This window comes from Spermophilus citellus (genome assembly GCF_964194105.1).
Source record: "Spermophilus citellus genome assembly, chromosome: 18".
Taxonomy (NCBI): domain Eukaryota; kingdom Metazoa; phylum Chordata; class Mammalia; order Rodentia; family Sciuridae; genus Spermophilus; species Spermophilus citellus.
Window position 1 is genome coordinate 56,544,545 of NC_138200.1, and position 21,561 is coordinate 56,566,105.

A 21,561-nucleotide genomic window follows, 5' to 3' on the forward strand; every position below is an offset into this window, starting at 1 on the left:
GGTCACTATCTTCCTTGGAAGGCCTGCAAGTAGGGGAATGCAGAAGTGAGAAGTTCTCCAATTAGCCTTTGGAGTCTAGTAAAATTAACTGCTTTATCTTTGAAATTAGTTGAATGACATCTTTAAGAAGTTTGTGAGTTTTCTCACTATTTGGAAACCTCATGTTTAAAAAAATTTAAAATACTTCAAAATGAATTCCAGTGGATGGGAATAGAAACCCTCTTGGAATAGCTGGTAGGAAATATTTTCCCCGAGCCCCGAGGCAGGGGTCCTGAGGACGATCAAGCTTGCTGAAAACATCTCTTTCCCAGAAACCCAACTCCCATCTCTTAAAGAAGGGGGCTGCTTGGCAGTATGCAGGTGCAGGGGACACTGGTGACACTCAAACAGAAGAATTCTTCCCCTCTGGAGACAGGGGAGATTTACCCATTTAGAATTCACTCACAGCACTGCTTTACAGTCTTTCCCTGGGACCAAGCAAGGATTGCTTATTCCTTTTGACGACTCAAGATAGTTATGACAGGTGAGATTTCTACTATAACGCTGGACATGTTACCCTCGGATGTGTTGTTCTCAGCTTCTGAAATTTCTCTGGCTAGTTGGCTATTTCTACCATTATCATATGGTTAGATAGCATCACCATCAGGGGATAGCCTGACTTCTGATGTTGCTTTTTGTACTAGTTTTTTCAAGTGGTCATCGGGTCAGCCAACAGGGACATACTGATCTCCCTTTACAACAGAAAAATGAGACAATTAACTCTGCATTCATACCAAAAGAAGCACTTATAAAATTGAGTATGTGAAAACCAGTTATTTGCAGTGGCTGTGAAAGACTTGACTCTTGAGAGAGACAATGGGGTTGGGTTGACAATTATGTTCCAGAAGGTCTCCCTTAGAGCGTCCCAGACCACAGGTATTCTGGCACATCCCTGCCATTTCTCTGCTCTTCTTGGCTGTCTTTGTAGAGCTTCTGTTCCCGGTAGCTCCGCAGGGCCAGTACCACACTGGCACTGTACATAATCACCAGGAGACAAGCAAAGGTGGCTGCTGCTCCGTCGGTACCTGCCAACTGGCAGTTCATCCAGGTGAGACCCTTGCGGGCGTAGAGCCTCTCTCTTGTTTTGCAGGTGTCCGTGGAGTTGATCTGCAATGCCACGTGGAGGTAAACGCCAATGCCTACGCAGTAGCCCACTGCTGCCAGGAGGCTGAAGGCGGCCTCCAAGAGGAGCCACTTTCTAGGCAGTTTTGTTAGGCTCTTGGCTCCTTGGAGTAAAACGCCCATGGTGAGGGCACCCAGCCCCAGAGAAACAGCCACACCGCCATATATCAGAGGCGCCCGGAGGACTGTATACTTCTGGTCCAGTTGCCGAACCTCCTCCAGCTCAGTGCCCTCAAATGGTGAGTAGTAGTTGTTTCCAAAGCCACCACCACTGGCAAAGCTGGCGCTGAATCCAGCAAGGACAAAGTAGGAGGCCACGATACACATGAGGACCATCCCGTTCAAAATCACCTCCACTATCTGTACCACACCTAGAGGAAGAGAGAGTCAAGGTAAACACTGACATCATTCACCAGGTCAGACTAGCGGATCTGCTGACCTGATTGTAAGAACATGGTCACATTCAACATCAACATTCTTGAATTGCTTGTGGTGGGTGGTTGTTTTAAAAATATGTTTGAAATATCAGAATGCCACTTTGAGAAATTTTAGGCTGTTCTTATAAATACTCCATACACATTTACCATGTAACCCTGTGACTGATATTGAGATTAAGAGATTTATCCTAAAGAAATGAAAACTTTTGTCCACAAAAGAACACATACAGTAGTGTTCATAGTAGGTTTATTTATTATTTATTGGTGCTGGGGATTGAACCCAGGGCCTTGTGCATGTGAGGCAAGCACTCTACCAACTGAGCTATATCCCCAGCCCACAGTAGGTTTATTCATAATAGCCCAATACTGGGAACAATCCCAATGTCCTTCAGTGGGTGAACAATTACACAGGTACACTCATGCCACAGAATGTACTGATGAGCAATAAAAAGGAATGAACTGTTGACACAGACAACAACGTGGACAAATCTCAAGGGAATTATGATGATCGAAAAAAAGCCAGGCTCAAAAGGTTACATACTGAGTGAGAGGAAAACGAGATGGGTGTGGCTATAAAAACACCAGGGATGTCTGTGATGATCGGGCAGCTCTGGATGGTGGTGGTGGTAACCACAACCTACACGTGAAAAAGCTGCATAAAATACACACATTGTTTATAGTTATGCAAGATGTAACATTGGGGAAAATCAGGTTAAGGGCACACAGGCGTTTCTCTGTACTATTTTTGTGACTTGTGAATATATCAAAATGATTTTTTTTTTTTGTGGTGCTGGGGATGTAAACCAGAGCCTTTTGCATGCTAGACAAGCACTTCACCACTGAGTTGCATCTCTAGCCCAACATAAAAAGTTTAAAAAAAACAACATAAGCATTAGCTGGGCACAGTGGTGCACACCTGTAATCCCAATGGCTTGGGAGGCTGGGGCAGGAGGATCTCAAGTTCAAAGCTACTTTCAGCAAATTAGTGAGACTGTTAAAAAAAAAAAAAGGTGGGGGAGGCTAGAGATGTGGCTCAGTGGTTAAGCACCCCTAGATTCAAACCTCACTACCAAAACCCCCTCAAAAAACAAAAACAAAAAACAAAACTTACACATAAACTGAGAAAGTCCATTCAAGTCTCTACACATGATTCTCTATCCTTAACCACTTACGTTTCCATTACAATTGTCCAGTGTTCCTTTATACAAATAAAAGCATACACAAGTCTGCATTTCATCCCTTCTCTGGCTTTTTTCACAAAAGTGTACCATATTCGTAGGTCTGTATTTGCATTTTGCATTTACTATACCCTACCACTCTCTCCACATCAGTTTCTACAGAATGTCCACATTCTTTGTGCATGGCCTCCAACTCCATTGTATGGATGGACCAGTCTGTTCAACCAGATGGATCCTGATGGATACTTGGACTGTTCACTTAGTGGTGCAGAGTGGGGACAGTGTTCTTTTTTTTTTTTTTTAATATTTACCCTTTAGTTTTCGGTGGACACAACATCTTTATTTTATTTTTATGTGGTGCTGAGGATCGAACCCAGCATCCCCCACATGCCAGGCGAGCACGCCACGGCTTGAGCCACATCCCCAGCCCCGGGACAGTGTTCTTTTAAGTTTAAGGAATCCACAAATGCTGCAAGATAGTAAGAGCCAACAGAGACTGAATATCTTCTTGTCCAAGCTTACCTTTTATCTGGTACCAACAGAGGTCCCAGACCCTTCTGAGGAGAATGTCTGTTATCATTTCCTTGGGATTCAGAGATGAGAAAGAAGGGAAATGCAAATGGACCTGGAGTGGGAACACCAGGTTCAAGTCCTCACTGTTTCCTGCCTTGTGATATTGCCCATGTCATTCAGTCTTTCTAAGCCTCAGACACTTTATCTGACCAATGAAGACAAGGTTTCCAGTCTTATCCCACAAGGCTGTGGTGAGGGCCAAGCACAGTTGGCCCTCCATACCTGCAGGTTCTGCATCTACAGATTAAACCAAGGATTGAAAATATTTGAAAAAAAATTTAACTGTACAGAACATGTAGACTCTTTTCTTGTCATTATTTCCTGAACAATACAGCAAAAATGACAATTCCCATGGCATTTGCATGGGATTGGGGATTGTAATTTTTAAAAAAATACTTATTTTTTAGTTGTAATTGGACACAATGCCTTTTATTTATTTATTTTCATGTGGTGCTGAGGATCGAATCCAGGGCCTGGAACATGCTAGGTAAGCACTCTACTGCTGAGCCACAACCCCAGCCCCTGGATTGTAATTAGTCTAGAGATGATTTAAAGTATACAGAGAATATGCATAGATTAGTTGCAAATACTATGCCATTTTATACAAGGGACTGGTATATCCTTAGATTTTGGTGTCCACGGAGGATTCTGGAACCAGCTCCCCTGTGCATACCAAGGGATGACTGTCTCTGAAAATCACAGGTTATTGTTTCTAAAATGTAAATTGGTGAGAGGCTTAAGAAATGGGACAGATTTATTAAGAGTGTTGTTTCCAGAATTAAGACAACCATCAATGACATAGGTGGCACAGTGAAGTCTATAATCTGGGCAGCTAAAGGACATAGGCGACAATGGGCTTGCTATTCCTATCTCCTGTGGACCCACACAAATTCCTGAAGGACCAAGAGACACAGCAGTCATGGGCTCTCACTTGAGAAGCTGCATTCTTTTAATTTAAAAATCCAAGTAACATCAGACCCAAACTGCCCAAGATACAGGAAATATGACCATTTTCCTTCTGGAACAGATTCTTCCAAACCAGTGGAGTCCTGATCCATGTAGCGCACATCTGCTGGGCTGAAATGGAATAAATCTAGCTCTTGTGAATCACCCTCCTGACAGCAACAACTGAGAGGGATAACAGCTGACTTCTGGGTCTAATGATATTGGTTCTGTTGAAGGAATATGATCATGTATTATTGTTCCAGGAACCAGCCAAGCCTGAGCTGGCTTAGCTACCAATATCAAACAGGTTCAAGTATTTTTAAGCAAGCTGCTAGGGCAGAAAGAGACACAGGCACCAGAGAAATATGATAGGGATGACCACCAGAGATAGCTGTCACTTATATCCAAGTTGGGATGGAACAAGTGTTCAGAAAGACAGCAAAGAACTCTGTAGAAGTGTAGACTCAAAAACTCACAGATCTTTGCTATAAATAGCATCTTTATGGGTAAGGCTGTTTTTGTGGCTGGCCATTTTATACCACTTAATCATACGTCTACTTCTGCCTTTGCACTATAAATTTAATTTTTAAAAAAACAAAAATGGAGGAAAGCAAATCCAATTTTTAATTTTTTTATTTTTCTAAAATGAATACATGTTCAGTCATGTATAAAATTAAAAATTTAAAAAACCCCCTTCTTTCTACAAAACTGTTAATACTTTCTTATGTATTATTCAAGAAATTTGACAATCATACACATACATGTATCTGAACTTCCTTTTCTAAACTCAAACTTATCTTCTAAATGCAATAAATTGTCCTTATTCAAGAGAATGATATAAACATATTTTAAAGAGAACCATCATTTTGAAATTCAAATTTTTCTTTGGATTTTTTTTGTTTGGATTCACATAAGCAAAGAATGGACTTGTACCAAGAATATACTGTAATGTTCCATAAGTCATTATTCCATGTGCAGTAAAAACCCATGAAGTTGTCTGGCCAAAAGCGACATTCTTCTGTTGGGAAGGATTATACATTCTTTTCTTCTGGATGGATCCTGAATTCCAGACCTCAGGTTTAATTCTTCATACAATGATACATTTAGGAGAGGTACAAAACACTTATTGAGTTTTCCAGCCATTGTGAGGGGCTTACAGAATAGCTTCTTTGCAACCCAGTGAGTTAACTGACTCCTCTTTGCCCAGCTCACGCCCACTTGCAACTTAAATTTTCCAGGGGTAGCTCTTCTGGAAGCCCTGCCCCCTTTTCCCGGTGAACTGTGGCAGCGGAAGGACTATGGGCTATCTGCTGAAGACAGCTGTGTCCAGAACAGTTCAGGCTAAAGTTGTCTCCTGCCTCTGTGACTTCTGATGAACTCTGAAGATAAGGTACTTTCAATTCGCTTGGTTATTTTCCCTCATTTAATCAAGAACTATACTTCTTTCTCTGTCTCTTTTAGTACTGGGGAATGAACCCAGGGGTGTTCTACCACTGAGCTACATCCTTGGTCCTTTTTCTTTTATTTTGAGACAGGGTCTCACTAAGTTGTGAGACTGGCTTTGAATTTGCAATCCTCCTGCCTCAGCCTCCAGAGTTGCTGGGATTACAGTGTGTGCCACTATGTACCACATGCCTTTCCCCTGTGAGTCCTGGATTTCAGGCTTTATTTATTTATTTATTTTTAAAAAATAATTTTGGTTAGGGGGCTGGGGTTGTGGCTCAGTGGTAGAGTGTTTGCCTAACATATGCAAGGCACTGGGTTTGATTCTCAACACAACATATAAAAATAAATAAATAAAATAAAGATCCATCAACATCTTAAAAAAATTTTTCTTTTGGTTACTCCCTCAATAACAGAGGATTCCAAAATCCAAAGTTGGTTGTGCCAAAGAATGCTGCTTCACACAACTGGGAGCTAAGCCCACCTCTACTGAAGTTGGCTTACTACTTTTGAAGTTCTGGCAAGTTTTACAACAAAGAATTCTTACAAAAGATGGTAGTTCAGAGTAATTTCCATCACTTATATTTGGTAGAATGTTTTAAGAAGCCTAAAACACCAACATTTCTGGAGGCTTCTCTTTCAGTTTCTTGACTTTTAGGTAACCCCTGATGGCTAGGACAGCTCCCACGGCAAAGACCCCAATACCCAGGGCTGCAAAGACCCCAACTCCTATATCTCCACCATGGAAACTGCAGCTGAAGCCACTGTACCCTTTGCTTTGGTACAGTGCTTCCCTCTCTTTACACACAGGCGAGCCATAGGCAGCGGAGAGGTAGTGGAAGAAGTAGTACAAGGCTGGGATGTATGCCCCAGCAATGAGCATGTCCAACAGGCCTTCGATCACCAGCCACAGAGGACAGTGCCATGGGACCCGCAGGACACCCATGGCAATGACCAGGCAGGAGAAGGCCATGAGGGCTCCACTATAGGCCATTGTTGCAGTGACCATGGGCAGCTTGAGCTGGTAGAACTGGACATCCAACTGCTGGGCTTTCTCTCCATCTGGACCCTCAAAACCACTGTAAGCCCCCCCATACTGGTAGTAGTAAATACCCCCCAGGCTGGTGATGCCCGTGTAGCCCCCTGTGGAATTGTAAGATACAGAGCTGCAGGCCAGGATCAGCAAGTTCAGCAGAACCTCCAGCATCTGACAGCAGGCTGCAAAAAAAGGGTGCATTACCATTTTAAGAGATGCTGTTTTTGCAAATGGAGGCTCTTCCACCTCCAGGCTCATCTTCCCCAAGGAAGCTCAGACCCCTGGCTCTTCATTCTGCTCCCTGGGGCAACCAAAGCTGTGTAATTTAGCATTAGGTGGTAGCATGGAACCATGGTCTCTTGAAATGGTGTTGGAAATACTTTGCATTGAAAAAAGTAACTCCCCAAGAGCAAAGCGGCCTGCCCAGGAGAGGTCAGAAAGGGGGGAGAGAAGTTGTGCCCATTAGAAAGAAAGGCATCCTGCAGGGAGGGCGAGAACATTCCATACCACCACCTAAAACACTAAAAAAACGTCATCTCTTTATGTGTGCTCTATGGTCTCTTCAATTTGAAAGAGATTTCTCCAAGTTTGAAGAAGATCATAGCAGTTAAAAATATGCAATGAAGTTTTTAAAAAAGCATGGAAATTATACATCAAAACATTGAATGTGGCAGCTGGGGGTGTGGCTCAGTGGTAGAGCACTTGCCTAGCATGTATGAGGCACTGGGTTCGATTCTCAGCATCGCATATAAATAAATGAAATAAAGATCCATCGACAACTAGAAAAAAAAATGTCTGTGGGCCTGGGAGTGAGCTCAGTGGTAAGCAGTAAAAAAAAAAAAATGTTGACTGTGGTTTTTCGCTTATTAAAAATATCAAAGATTAAGTTAATTGATTCTAGGATACTTACTGGATTAAAGAAACTACTCCTAGACTTCAACTCCATAAATATGTCTTAAAGTTTAATTTCATTTTATTTAGTTTCCCTAAAGAGTAATCATTTGGGCTGGAATATTTCCCCAGAGTTCAATTCCTTCAGGGCCCATGGCTTCTTTATCTTGGACTAGGGAAGGTATCTGTTCTCCTTAAAATCAACTTTATTGAGATACAACTTACACACAATAAAATGTCTCACTTTCAGTGTACTGGCTTGATGAGTCTTGACAAGTGTAACCATAATCAAGATACAGAGCACATGAATTTTCCTAGTAGCACTTTGTGGTCAACTCCTCTCCTCCTCCCTGGGCAGCCTCTGACCTGCTTCCTCTGATTAGAAGTTGGTTTTATCTTAAATGTCATGTACCTGGAATCATACAGTAATGTACTTTCATGAACTCTGGCTTCTTTTGCTCAGCACAATAGAAAGTTAGTATTTCTGAGCTGGCACTGTACGCTCTGGGATCAGCCCAGTGGCCTTTCCCTGGCTGCAAGGGAAATAGGCCTGCTTCCAGCTAGCCTATTTCCTGTGTGACATCAATGTACTCTTTAATTGAAATGATGGTACTCTTTAATTGAAATGCCATCTTCACTTGTAACTCTCTGTCCAAATGCAAATAATATCACTGTTTTCTTTAATTATAAAACTTATTGCAAGAAAGGAAATGTAAATAAGAGAAATAAATTAACCACTGTGAACATTATATACAATATATATTATTTTTTTAATTATACACATGTGTGTGTATATTTATATATTTATACACACACACACATATATTGGTGAGTATGTATATGTGGGTATGTATGGTACTGGGGATTGAACCTGGGGCCTTTTGAGCATGCTAGACAAGCATTCCACCACTGAGCTACCTCCTAGTATTTTTTATTTTTATTATCTATCTATCTATCTATCTATCTATTTACTTTGGTACTAGAATTGAAACCAGAGGCACTTAACCACTGAGCCACCTCCCCAGCCCCTTTTTTATATTTTATTTAGAGACAGGGTCTCACTAAGTTGCTTAGGTCCTCACTAAGTTGCTGAGGCTGGTTTTGAACTTTAGATCCCCCTGCCTCAGCCTCCGGAGCCACTGGGATTACAGATATGCACCATCCCACTTGGCCTTTTTCATTTGGAGACAGGGTCTCACTAAGTTTCTGAGGCTGGCCTTGAACTTGCAATCCTTTGGGATTATATGTGTATGCCATAGTGCCTGGTGGACAATTTAGTTTCTGGACTTTTGTACCACATGTTCATAATTTTTATTATTGTTTGTTTGCTTTTATCTACTATTGTATGACCTATTTTTCCACTTAAGAATATAGTATGAATATTTTTCTATCTCAGTAAATATAAATCTACTTCATAACTTTAAAAAACATATGATGGGCAGGGGATGTGGCTCAAGCGGTAGCTCTCTCTGTCTCTCTCTTAAAAAAAAGAAAAAAAATATGATGGCCACAATTAAATCATTGCAATGTAAGGGACATTTAGGCTTTCCCAGCGTATTGCTGTATGAAAGGAATTTCTTAATAGAATGTTAGAAGGACTACAGCCCCCACCAAACCCTTTATTCCTCTTTTAAACTTTTGTGTAGGGCTGGGGATGTGGCTCAAGTGGTGGCGCACTCGCCTGGCATGCTTGCGGCCCGGGTTCCATCCTCAGCACCACATACAAACAAAGATGTTGTGTCTGCCAAAAACTAAAAAATAAATATTAAAAAATTCTCTCTCTCTCTCTCTCTCTCTCTCTCTCTCTCTCACACACACACACACACACACATATACACACACACACACTCTCTCTCTCTCTAAAAAAAAAAAACAAAAAATCTTGTGTAACCACAAAAGAATGCCTTGGGCTGTGGAAATGGCCAATGACACCCTTAAAATAAAGCCCAGAGGCTCCCAGGCTTTCCTTGGGGTAGACAGCCCTCTCAGAACTCCAGGGAATATGGTTCTGAGCCAGCACCTTTCTCTGCCCTAAGAACCGGAGGTTCAGCTGGCAGGGTGGCACGTGCCTGTAATTCCAGTGACTTGGGAGGCTGAGGCAGGAGGATTGCAAGTTAGTGAGACCCTGTCTCAAAATGAAAGGAGCCAGAGATGTAGCTCAGTGTAGGGTACCTGGATGCAGTCCCCAATACCGCACAAAAGACAAAATAAAACCAGAAAAACAAAACCCGGGCAGTTCCCCTAGGGTCACTCCTTGCTTGGACTCTGGCCATGGCATTCAGATCTGTTAATCAGTTAACACTGTTAAAGTCAGCTGCAGTTTGAAATCTTGATCTGATCTCAGTGCAGACAGGTTCTGCACAGGGTGTTCAATAAGCATTAGGATAAAGGGGACTGCAGGAGCTCCAGCGGTGCAGTCCGCAGCCGAACACACAAAAAGAGGGGAGTGTGAGCGTAAATTAGAAAACCACAACTTCTACCCTGAACCTTTTCAGAGCCATCACAAATAAATGTCATTGTCAGTGGGGCCCCCTGTCCTTCCCCTCCTGCCCAGGATGGACTGTGCTGGCAACTCCTCCAGCTCAGGTTCCTTGTCAGGAAATCGCTCCTCTGAAAAACAAACTCGGAACTCAGCACCTACACCTCAAGACTCTGAGAGATCAGCACTACTGACTCCAGAAATGACAACTGTCGTGGAGTAAATAACCTTTTTTTTTGGGGGGGGGGGCGGGGTAAGCTCTCACTAAGCTGCCCAGGCTGTTGAACTTGTGGGCTCAAACAATCTTCCTGCACAGCCTGTCAAGTAGCTGGGACTACAGGTGGGCACCACCAGTGCCTGGCTGAAGATTAACCTTTGAAACATGCTTTGCAGTTAAGCCGAGAGGCTGAATGCAAACCCCATGATTTGAGCACAAGGGTCTCAGACAAGAGGGAAAAAACAAAAGGGAAAGGAGAAGCTGCGGGGTGCAAACGGGAGCCGGGAAATGCACCTTCCTGCCGGGCTCTTTCTCAATAATAAAGGAGCACAACCTACACATGCACAGGATTCTCTGGTGGCCTGATATGTGCCTGTGACTTGGCTTCAGTCTGATCTCTATACTAAAAGCTTTTAGTATCGGACAATTCTTGCTTGTAAAAGTAAATCTGGGGCCTGCCTCTTTTTGTTGGCCTCCTAGTAATCCATGGAGCTTTCTGAGTTAGATCACAGCCCAAATTTCAGCCCAGTCTTCCTAGAAAGAGAAGGAGGGCTACAATTGTTCCCAATTTTTGCAAGTCTGTTGGTGGTGGGGCATGGCTTCACTGATAAGGAAGTCAGAGGATCTACTCCAAGGTGGGTCTAAAGAGCTTCAGCTGACCTTTATCCAGGCATGTATTTCCTGCTTGAGTCAAGTTCCCGGTGTTCAATGGTTGTTTCGCTCAACACAATGCCGTATTGTGTATTTCTATGGGTCTCTGTCCATCCAGAGTTCCTTTCAAGCCCTCATTTGTTAGTTTCTGGAGGCTGAACTATTCTTTCACTACCTTGACTTAGAAACCCAACCTCCAGGCTCAAAGCCAAAGTGCCAGAAGCAATGAAGCCTAAACCACAGGGTCTGTTTCAGTCTGAGGCCCTAAGCCCTGCCCTTTCCTCTTGGTAAATCAATCTCAAAAGAAAAATGTCTCTAGGGAGAAACCTGTTAGCCAGCCTCTGGCTTGTTCCTGTTATTTACATGATCAAGAAAAGAAGAAACTAAGCAAGTAAACTACTTGAGGACTTAGGGTCAGGCTCTAAATTTCCACCGGAGCTCCTTCATGTAACAGCTGTGTGACTTTGGATGACTTGTTGTACCTCTCTGAGCCTCAGGAATTGTTGAGAGACTTAAAAGGCAAGGAGGCTGCACCAACATATGTAAATTAAGGTAATGATCCCTACAATGGGATTGCCTAGAGGCCTTTCATTAAAGTTCCTTATAATCCTATAATCATGTACATCTTTGTAATCACCCTAAAATACATTTTCAGTTAGGAGCTCCATGATTTCTTCCCTTAGGCTGGGCTGTTTTCTCCCTAATTCATACATAGCCCAGGAAGATTGCTTACAAATCCCGCATGCCATTAGGGCTCACCCTGATGAACCAGATTTTCTTCATTGCTGGTGCAGGCAGGACCCATGCTGAGATGAGAACCCTGAGAGCTGACACTTAATATTAGCTCAGTGTTTTGCAGACTTCATGTACTCAATAAATAGGTTTTTTGGTTTTTGCTTCCAATAAAACAGAAAACACCAGTGTGTTTGATATGTAGTAAGGCAAGTGGAGTTTCATGGCATTTTTGTTAGTGCGTGCGAACGTGGTCTTAATGTAAAATGTATTTCTTACAGTGCATCTCAGCCAATGGCATGATCAAAAGCCATTGATGAAGTATTTGGGCGTCAGGGCTCCAAGAAGACCATTTGCTCCTGTCTATGTGGTCTGGGCTGCAACCTGATGGCCCACTGGGGTGATTTTTCTTCTCTCCAAACTCAGCTACCTTGTCAGAGAAGCCCCCACCAACACCTGGCAGCTCACGGCCAGTTGCACCTGCAGCCCTTGGGGCTACCCCTGGAGTCTGGAAACTGCAAACATGGCTGCTCAGTGCTCTAGGAGAGCAGCCTCTTCTACACTTTCCTTTGCTCGGAGAGACAGAACCTCATGCAGGTATGGAGATGAAAATTCGAGTGGTCCAACGTTTCTCTGCACAGGGCATATTTATATGAGTGCTATGGGTATTCTTAAAAATCACTTTATTTCTCTGGTTTCTTGTCTGGAGAATGATAGCTCATAAAATAGTTTCTATTTCTTTCTTTCTTTCTTTCTTTCTTTTTTTTTTTTTGAAAGCAAGAACCTCAGGTATGGAAATGAAAACACTAGAACCCCAAAGGAAAGTCTGTCCCCCACTTTCAGACCACTTGCAACAGCAAACAGTACACGGACTCCATAAAGGCTCACCTCTCCCTGTGCACAGGTATCTGCATTTGTGACATTCCAGGAGCCCCTCCGCCTCCGACTGGTAATATTCCACTTCCTCTAGTCCAGGCCTGGGGTGCGAGGGCACATATCTCCCCGAGGTGGGTTCACTATAACTGAAAAGCACACACAGCCATTAGGAATGGGCCTCTAATTCAGTGGCTCAGTCGGTATTAGAACTCTTTTGACTCTTTGTGGTGGGCCTGAATGTTACAGAAACAAGCTCTGCCACAGTATTTCAGACTTCAGGGGCTTCTTTGGTTTAGTGATGCCACCAAACGTCTAAACATGTGACCCAACATGGCTAGGTAACCCCAAGACCAATCCTGTAATCCCGAACACCTAAGTGCTGCCTTGGATGCTAGGTCATCTGCCTGTGGAAGCTGCCTAACCAGGGAGCTGGGAGCTGTCTGTAGAGTTGAGGTTCTCAGTTCAGCAAGGACCAGGCCTCTCAGAACTAGTGTGTATTTACAAGACTCTGGAGTCCAGGTTGGCATGCTCTTCTGTCTGTGGTTACTGTGGAAATTCTCCAGGAAGATGGGAGCTACAAACAATTTTTGAGATCTTCCTATCTTCTCTTCCTCCACCAATCCTGGCACTTTCTATCTTTTTTCTCCCACATTTATCTAGCACATTCTGGGTTCTAAGATTCAATAGGAGGCTGCATTCTACTCCAGGGATCTGTCTAGAACACAGAACTTATCTTAGATTTGAAATCCTTAAACATTTAGTACTGCACAGTAGGACTTTGCTTATTTCTCTACACTTATAGCCTCAGGCTCACAGACCCAGACTCAGTGAAACTGACCTTCGCCCCAAAAGATGACGTGCTCTCCCATGCCTCTGGGTCACTGCAGACACTTCCTCTGCTTAAAACACCTTCCACGGAAGGCTTCTCTAGAACTCAGCTTGTGGTCCTTTCCTCTGGAAAGTGCAGGAGCCCAGCTCTGTTCTTTCCTAATCCAAGTTTCTCCTGCAGCCCATTTCACACTGTGCTGCATCTGACCTGCTTACCCGTCATTCTCCTACACCAGGCTGTGAACACTAAGAGGGTAGATCTCTGCAGCCCTGTCCCGCCATCCTATCCATTAAATAAATGCTTAAGTAGAAAACAGACAGGAATAAATTGCCCTTTGGTTTCAAACCTCCAATTGGTAGTGAGCAAACGAAGCAAAAAATGAAAGTATTTCCTTCACTCACTTTGGGGTAGGGGAACTGGGACTCTAGTTTATAAGGAAACTTAAAAAGGCAGCCCTGGATTTTCCTAGTCGTGCAGTTGCTGTACAATGTGGCTTTAGTCAGAGAAACAATAGCTAGTGCCAATCTGGGCGCAACCTTTGTCATACTAGTTGGTTTTAGATAATGTAACATAAACTCAGGATAGTAGCTTTACAGCTGTGTGGACACAACTTCGAGAGACTGGGCTCAGCCTTTGAGTCCCACAGCGGAGGCAGGAGGCAATCACTGCCACAGGATCTGTGTGCCTCCTTGTTGGGGATGGCAGGAACAATATCCTATCTATTCAGTCCACAGCACTGGGCACATTATTTGCACATTCAGTAACATTTGTGAACTTGGATGAAATGTTAGCTTCCTATAAGGGCACATGGGGACAAGGGGTGGCCTGAGTCTTCCATCTCCACTCTCCCCTAGCGCACATGATCTTCCAGAACATCAAGATCTTTGTTCTACCAGAGCTTATGGGAATTCCTTGTTCTTCAAGGTAGGGATAGCAAAGTTTGTTCATTAAGGAAGGTGGGGTCTCAATGTGAGATTTGAAAGAGGCTGCCTTGAAGACCTCACTGACAAGAGGGAAACAAATCTATGTCCTTCCCTGAACAAAGTTTGGGTAGATTTAGTTCCTTGGTTAAAAGTGTAGCTTCTCTCCCAGCTGTTTTTGAAATGCATATAGCCCTAAAGGGGTAACATGTGAAATTACTAACTCTTCATGGGGCTGACTTTATTTGGACCTGAACACAGGGACCAGGACTTTGAAAGTCGGGGAGGAGCTGTATGGTGGTGCTTGACTGTAAGCCCAGAAACTCAGGAGGCTGACAGAAAGGTGGCAAATTCAAGGCTAGTCTCAGGAACTTGGCGAGGCCTTGTCTCAAACATTTTTTAAAAACACGGGCCGGCTGGGAATGTGGCCCAGGGGGAAAACGCCCCTGGGTTCAATCCCCAGTACCAAGAGGATGAGGAAGAAGAATTAAAGGGGGAAGGGAAGAAGGAAGAGGAGAGTTAGAAGAGTCAGGGTCTGAAGCCCTCAGGGGCGGTCCTGAGATAGGCTAGGGAACGTGTCAGGGAGGAGCTTCACGGGAACCTGGCTTTTCCTGTCCTGGGGCCCTCTTGCTCTTTACCTGGTCCCAGCCCTGCCTCTGCCAAGAGGAGTGCTTTCGGCTGTATCTGGGATTGGTGGGGGCACCCTACGCTTTCCTTCTCTCCAGGGTCACTTCCGAGGGCACAAAAGAGAGAAATGGTATTTCCTCTTTTAAATGGGCTTCCTAGGAAGCCAGGGCAGCGCAGGCTGGCCTTGGCCGTGGTCGCAGGGCCCGTGTCCCCAGCAGTCCCCTCACCTTTGTGGTGCACGGCGACCGAAGTTCTCCTTCCTCGCGGCGGGAGGCTCCGGGGTTTCCCAAGGCCCGGGCCAAGGGGGTGGGGCTGCCTCCCAGGTCGGTCCCCGAGTTGTGTCCCAGGTCGGTCCCGGGGCTGTGTCCCGCGTCCGGCTTTGGCGGGACTTTTCCCAACCTCTTTGCTCACTTGAGCGACGGCCCGCGTCCCTGTGTCTGTCCTGGCGGGGGTCTCGGTCCCTCCCTCTGTCCCGATCCTCTCGCCGGTCCCTGTCTCGATCCCCTCGCCGGTCCCCGTCCCTCCGCGCGTCCCCATTCCTTTCCCTGCGCCGGTCCCCGGCTCTGTCCCGCGGTCGCTCAGGGTGGTGGTCTCGGTCCGGGCGGGGGCGCCGGTCCGGGTCCCGTTCTCTCGGTCGAACCCGGGGCTCGCGAGTCCCCAGCGAATCTTCCATGGCACGGTTCCGTGTCCCCGCCCGAGAGCGACAAGTTTCCCGGGCAGGTGGCCAAACTCAGCTGCAGGGAGTGCGGCAGCACACCTGTGCGCACGCGCACAGCCCGGCAGCTGGCCTGGGAGCGCTCACCTGTGCGCGTGCCCCAAGGACTGAGTGTCCTCCCCTAGTCAGCCAGCTGCGGCCGTCACCGTGTCGGTGGTTATCACCACGAAGGACTTTCCATCTCCGAAGTATTTTTTCATTCGATTTTTAAAATATACTAAAACACCATACAATGCAAAGAAGCGCAAAACGTATCCTGACCATCCTGATACTTGTCCGAAGGTGACAGACAGCAATGACTAAATTCCTCATGCTGCTAATGTACCTCCAAAGGTTTGTTGAGTCCATCAGAAATATCTTTTCTTCAGACACTTCTCAAAATAAGTAAGAATGGTCAATAATTATATAAAAAATGTTCCAAATTTTAGCCATCTAGGAAATGCAAATCAGAATTACTTTGTGATTCTGTTTCCCCTCAGAATGGCTTTCATCTAAGAATACAAAACCAACAACAACAAAACAATAAATGCTGGAGAGGATGCAGGGGGGAAAAGAACCCTATATACCTATGGAGGGAATGTAGATTAATACATTAGTCAATCAGTAGAGAGGTGCCTCAGAAATCTAAATATAGAACCACCACGAGATCTAGCTAGGCCACTCCTGGTTATATGCTCAAAAGAATTACAGTCAGCATACCCATGCTTACTGCAGCACAATTCACAATAGACATCTTGTGGAATCAGCCTAGATGCTGGCAATAGATGCATAGATAAAGAAAATGCGGTGTACATATATACAACCCAGTGTTAGTCATAAAGAAGAATGAAATTATGTCATTTGTAGGAAAATGGGCGGGGGTGGAGATCATAATGTTAAGCAAGATAAGCCAGACACAGAAAGACAAGGGTTTTGTTTTCCTTCATATGTGGAATCTAGGGGGAGGAAAAGATGTTGTGAAAGAAGCAAGGAGACCATTAGAGAAGTGGAAGGGGATCAGGGAGAGACGATCAGGGAGAGGGGATCATATATGATCACATGTGTTATTTGCATGCATGAATGTGCCACAAACCCCCATTGTTTTGTATAATTAAGATGCACTGAAAAACTTAAATTGTTAAAATATTCCAGTAATAAATAATAAACAAAGCAACAATGATAAAAAATAAATAAATGTCATTTATTTTGACATAAAACAGTTCTAAAATCCTAAGCTCAGTATTCCCTTATCATGGCATAAATGCTCTCCCATGTCCAATTTCGAGAAAAATTGGTTTAAAGACTGGCTCAAAATTCCTGAAAATAATACATAATAATTGTATGTATCCATGGAGTAATGTTATAAGATGCAATCAGGAAAATTAAATCAGGATAATTAACACTTCCATTATTTCTTTGTGTCTGAAATCTTTAAATTCCTCTCTTCTAGTTTTTTATAAAGAATCTGGTAGTGGACTGCAGTCTCCCTACTGTGCTGTAGGATGCTAGAACTTACTTTGATCTAACTGAATGTTGGTACCATTATCCCATTATCCTCTATCCTCTGCCTCCCTAACCTTTCCAGCCTCTTATAATCACTATTCTGCTGTTGCCTTTGAGATCGATTTTATTCTCACTAACATATGAGTCAACATGCGGCATTTATCTTTCTGTGTCTGGCTTATGTCACTAACATAATACCCTCCAGTTCCATATCCTAGGTGCTGCCTTCCGTGGTCCTTCCATGGCAGATGGGGAAAGGCAGCCGCCTCCAACCTCTTTTACAGGGGCACTGATCCCATTCATGAGGGTGGAGCCTCATGACTTAATCACTCCCCCAGAGACCCTATGTCTTTTAAAAAAAATTTTTTTTTAGTTGTTGATAGACCTTTATTTATTTATACGTAGTGCTGAGAATCGAACGCAGTGCCTTATACATGCCAGGCGAGTGCACTATCACTGAGCCACACCCCCAGCCTGAGATCTTATCTCTTAATACTAGCATATTGGATATTAATTTCAACATAAATTTTGTTAGGGACACCAACATCCAGACCATGACATCCCTTCCCCCAAATTCATGTTCTTTGTACAAACAAAATATAGCCACTCTATCTCAATAATCCCCAAGTTCTTGTTCTAGCCCAAATTCAAAAGTCTAAAGCCAAAAGTCATTTAAATCAGATGTAGATGAGACAAACAGGTGTGTGCCTTGTAAAGCAAGCTCCACCAGGGTGGGAACTTACAAATGGCATACATGACACTTGTTCAGTAAACGAATGAATGATGTTGTTGAATGAATGGGAGGGGCCACACAGATGCCATGTCTCCAGGAAGCTGGCTCTCTTGGACATCCCTAGGACTTTGTTCTCAGGGTTCTTGGTCCTTTACCTTCTGCTTTCTCTTCTCCTTTCATTTGTGCCAGCCATTGCTGGGACTCTTGCCCCAGCCTATTGAGGACAAGGTCTCTGAGTCATTTATAAATGCTCCCCCAGTGTGCACTCAATCAGGATTTGTTGAATGGACATACGGACACTTTGATATCACCTTTGTCTCTCTTTCTTTGGTATTGGGATTGATCCTATGGGTGCTTTGCCACTGAGCTACATCCTCAGCCTTTTAAAAAAAAATTTGAGACAGCGTCTCACTAAATGCTAAGGCTGGCCCTAAACTTGTGATTCTCCTCTCCGCCTTCCGAGTCTCTGAGATTACAGGCATGTGCCACTGTGCTGAGCTGCCTTTGCTTCTCTTTAGGAGGGTTTTGTGGAGCAGGGAGGACCCAAAGGTGTCTTTGCAGGAGGCTGGGAAGTTTATAAATTGGAGGAAAGTTTTTTAAAAGTTCAGTTTTGTCTTAACTTCTCCATAAATCAATCCTCTGTGGCAGGTAGCATTTTCTAAAAAAAAGGCCACAATAATATTTCCAAGAACAGTCCAAGAAATCTGCTGCTTCATCAAAAAGGTAGTCAAATCTACCACGCGGCCTGCGCAGTGGTTTCATTAATGAGGTTCTGGCATTCAGTTAGTTAGAAGAGATCAAAATAAAACACACAGACAGTACCTTATTTTAATGCTAGGTCCGAGACGGCTCGGTCTCCCTGTTTCCCTGCCTCCAGCCGCTCAGCAGGGCAGCGAGGATTACTCTGGGCTAGCAGGAGAGAGAGAGAGCGAACACGCCGGGGATCAGCCTTTTATTTGGGGGAAACAAGAGATTCAGGGGAGAATTCCATCCAATGAAGGTTGAGGGGGGGCTGTACTCCAAGGTCAGGGTCAGTGATTGGGTTTCCAGGGTCAGTGGTTACGCACACCCCCACACGGATGGGCTCTCTCATCAGGAAAGGGTCGGGATAACTCCGACACAGCCAGAGTGCCTCAGGCCCTTAACGGGAGTCACCCAATCACGTGTCAGAATGGCTCCCCACATATTCCCCCTTTTTATTCTTAACAATGAGGCGGCGGTTCACTCTCTGGAGTCCCCGGATTCTTGATTGGAGGACTCGCCATCCTATAGTTACAATACAAAAGAGAATTAACAGCAAAGAGAATAATCCAATAATGTACCAAGCGGAGTGTTTAAGAATATTTCTAGGGTTGAATCCATTTAACTCCTTCAATATTTGGTTAGCCAAAGAAGAAGGATCTGAAAAATCAGCTCTATTATTTTGAATGTCTTGGATATGGTGATGAAGTTCCAGAATATCCAAGCTATTATTACTATTTTGCCAAATACCTAATAAATGGGTTTTAACCTTCTCCCAATCCCAGAGAGAAGCATTGTACTTGGCAGCTGTAACACATACATACTTATAATTAGCATGGCATTTAAGCCTTTCCTTAAATTTTAAGGCTGAAAGTTCATTACCAATGTTAATAACAGTCGCCTCTAAGGCGTTTAACTTAGTCTCAATCCTTTCATCAATATTTACTTGATTACGCAGAGCCTTGGAAGTATTTTGAGCTAAATTATTAAGAAATTTTGCATGCTGAATATTCTGAGACAATGTCAGAGATGCAGAGACGGTTGAGGCAATAAATGAGACCAGTGCTAAGACACCAACAATTATGACTCCAATAGCACGTTTAGGTCTTGTTAGCTGGGCATGAATTTGCTGTAAAACTTGTAAACCAGCATCAGCATACCATGGCTCTGAAATATTAGCAGGTAATAAAACAAAAGAGGGCTGATGAAGTATCAGCACTCCTTTTCCTCCATTATACCTAGAAATACAATTGGTTAGGTTGCACTTATTACAAGTAACAAAATATCTATCATCTATCCATCTAACTTTTACATTTCCAATAATTAAAACATAAGGAGATTGGACACAGGCTCTTAGGCCATAGCAAGATCCCTCTTTACAGTTCTTGCCGACAAATTTTGGTAAAGGTTTGTCTGAAAAATGTAAATACTCTGAGGCAGCAATTAAACGCCAAATATCTCTTTGAATGCCTCCTTCACTATAAGTCAAAATATTACTAACAAATCCTGCAGGTGTCATAGCAGAATTTCTTCGTAATTGTCTCTTATCAATTTTTGGAGACCAATCTAAAATATACCCACTAGCTTTAGACACCTTATGTTGTACAGGAAAGGTATTTACACAATCCATCCATTTAGGAAAGGTGCCAACTTCAATTATAGAACTATTTGGACAGTGGGGTACCGGTGGAGGTTTTGCAGAAATGACTGGCTTGTTATGGGAAAGTCCCATCTTAATTATTGATCTAGTATTAGGTTTTAAGTCTCCATAAATAGAATTATTTGTCAGTCTAGGTTTACCAATCGCTGTCTTTTCTTCGAATGATACTTTCAGACAGCCAGCATGTTTATCATGTGACCAACATAAAGGTAATTGGGCACTGTAGCCAGAATAATTAAATCTAGTCACATGATTGGGAGTAATATGAGTATCTGTAAATCCTCCCATCATGAATGAGTCATTAGTAAATACTGGAATAGATTCTCCAGTCCACACAGCTGGGTGTACCAGGGGTGGATCTGGGAAATAAGTCCAATAAGTGTCTATTTGATTCCCTTTTACCTGACAGCCCAGTAGGGCAATTACTGTCGCTACCATCAAGACTGGTGTCCTGTTCTTTCCTAGGCGTCGAAGTATTTGGGAAGCCTGGGTTGTCAATTTCTTCACATCTTTCCATGAAATCAGCTTCTCAGCTGGTTCAATCTGGTCTTTCTTCATCTTTTTCCGGTATCTCCTCCTTCTGGGTTGTGGCTCCTCCGTGTCTATCCTCAGTCGCTTGAGTCTGGGTTCTATTTCCTCCATGTCTGATGGCACGTTCAGGCACCCAGATGGGACGGAAAGCACCTTCTGGAAAAACACAAGCATGCCCTCGGCCCCATGATATTACCGGATCTGGGCCCTTCCACTGACCAGTCTGTAAATCTTTCCATAGAACTCTGCCTAAAGGGCCTGTCACCGAGGGAGACATTTGCCTCTCAGCAGCAGTGTGACCTTCTGTGTCACAGTTTAAAAAATTTAAAACAAATAAGGCATGATTAAGGCTATTTTGGGGAGTCATTATCTTATTCCCCCTTTTTAATTTTTGTAATTGAAGTTTAATAGATAAATGAGCTCGTTCTACAATGGCTTGACCTTGGGGGTTATAAGGAATTCCTGTTTTATGATTAATTTGAAACTCTTGGCAAAATTGTTGAAAAGCAGAGCTTACATAAGCTGGAGCATTATCTGTTTTAATCTGCATAGGACACCCTAAAACAGAAAAAGCTGCTAAGCAATGAGAAATTACATGTTGAGTATTTTCCTTAGTACGTGCTGTGGCAAAAATAAATCTAGAATAAGTGTCCACTATGACATGCACATAACATTGCTTACCAAATTGAGGAATATGAGTTACA

The 21,561-nt window shown here is 43.6% G+C and overlaps 1 protein-coding gene across 2 annotated transcripts; it reads right to left on the reverse strand.

Annotated features, from left to right (window-relative positions):
* Positions 1-894: 894 nt before the first annotated feature.
* MARVELD3 (MARVEL domain containing 3) lies at positions 895-15,668 on the reverse strand (the record flags this gene model as incomplete). Of its 2 annotated transcripts, none has more annotated exons than XM_081275694.1 (3): positions 895-1,532; positions 12,632-12,759; positions 15,223-15,668. In XM_081275694.1, 3 exons carry the CDS (start codon positions 15,666-15,668, stop codon positions 895-897), a joined length of 1,212 nt encoding a protein of 403 aa, XP_081131820.1. The 2 variants fall into 2 exon arrangements, with proteins under 2 accessions (XP_081131820.1, XP_081131821.1); XM_081275695.1 differs by lacking the exon at positions 895-1,532 and adding an exon at positions 6,345-6,955.
* Positions 15,669-21,561: the final 5,893 nt, after the last annotated feature.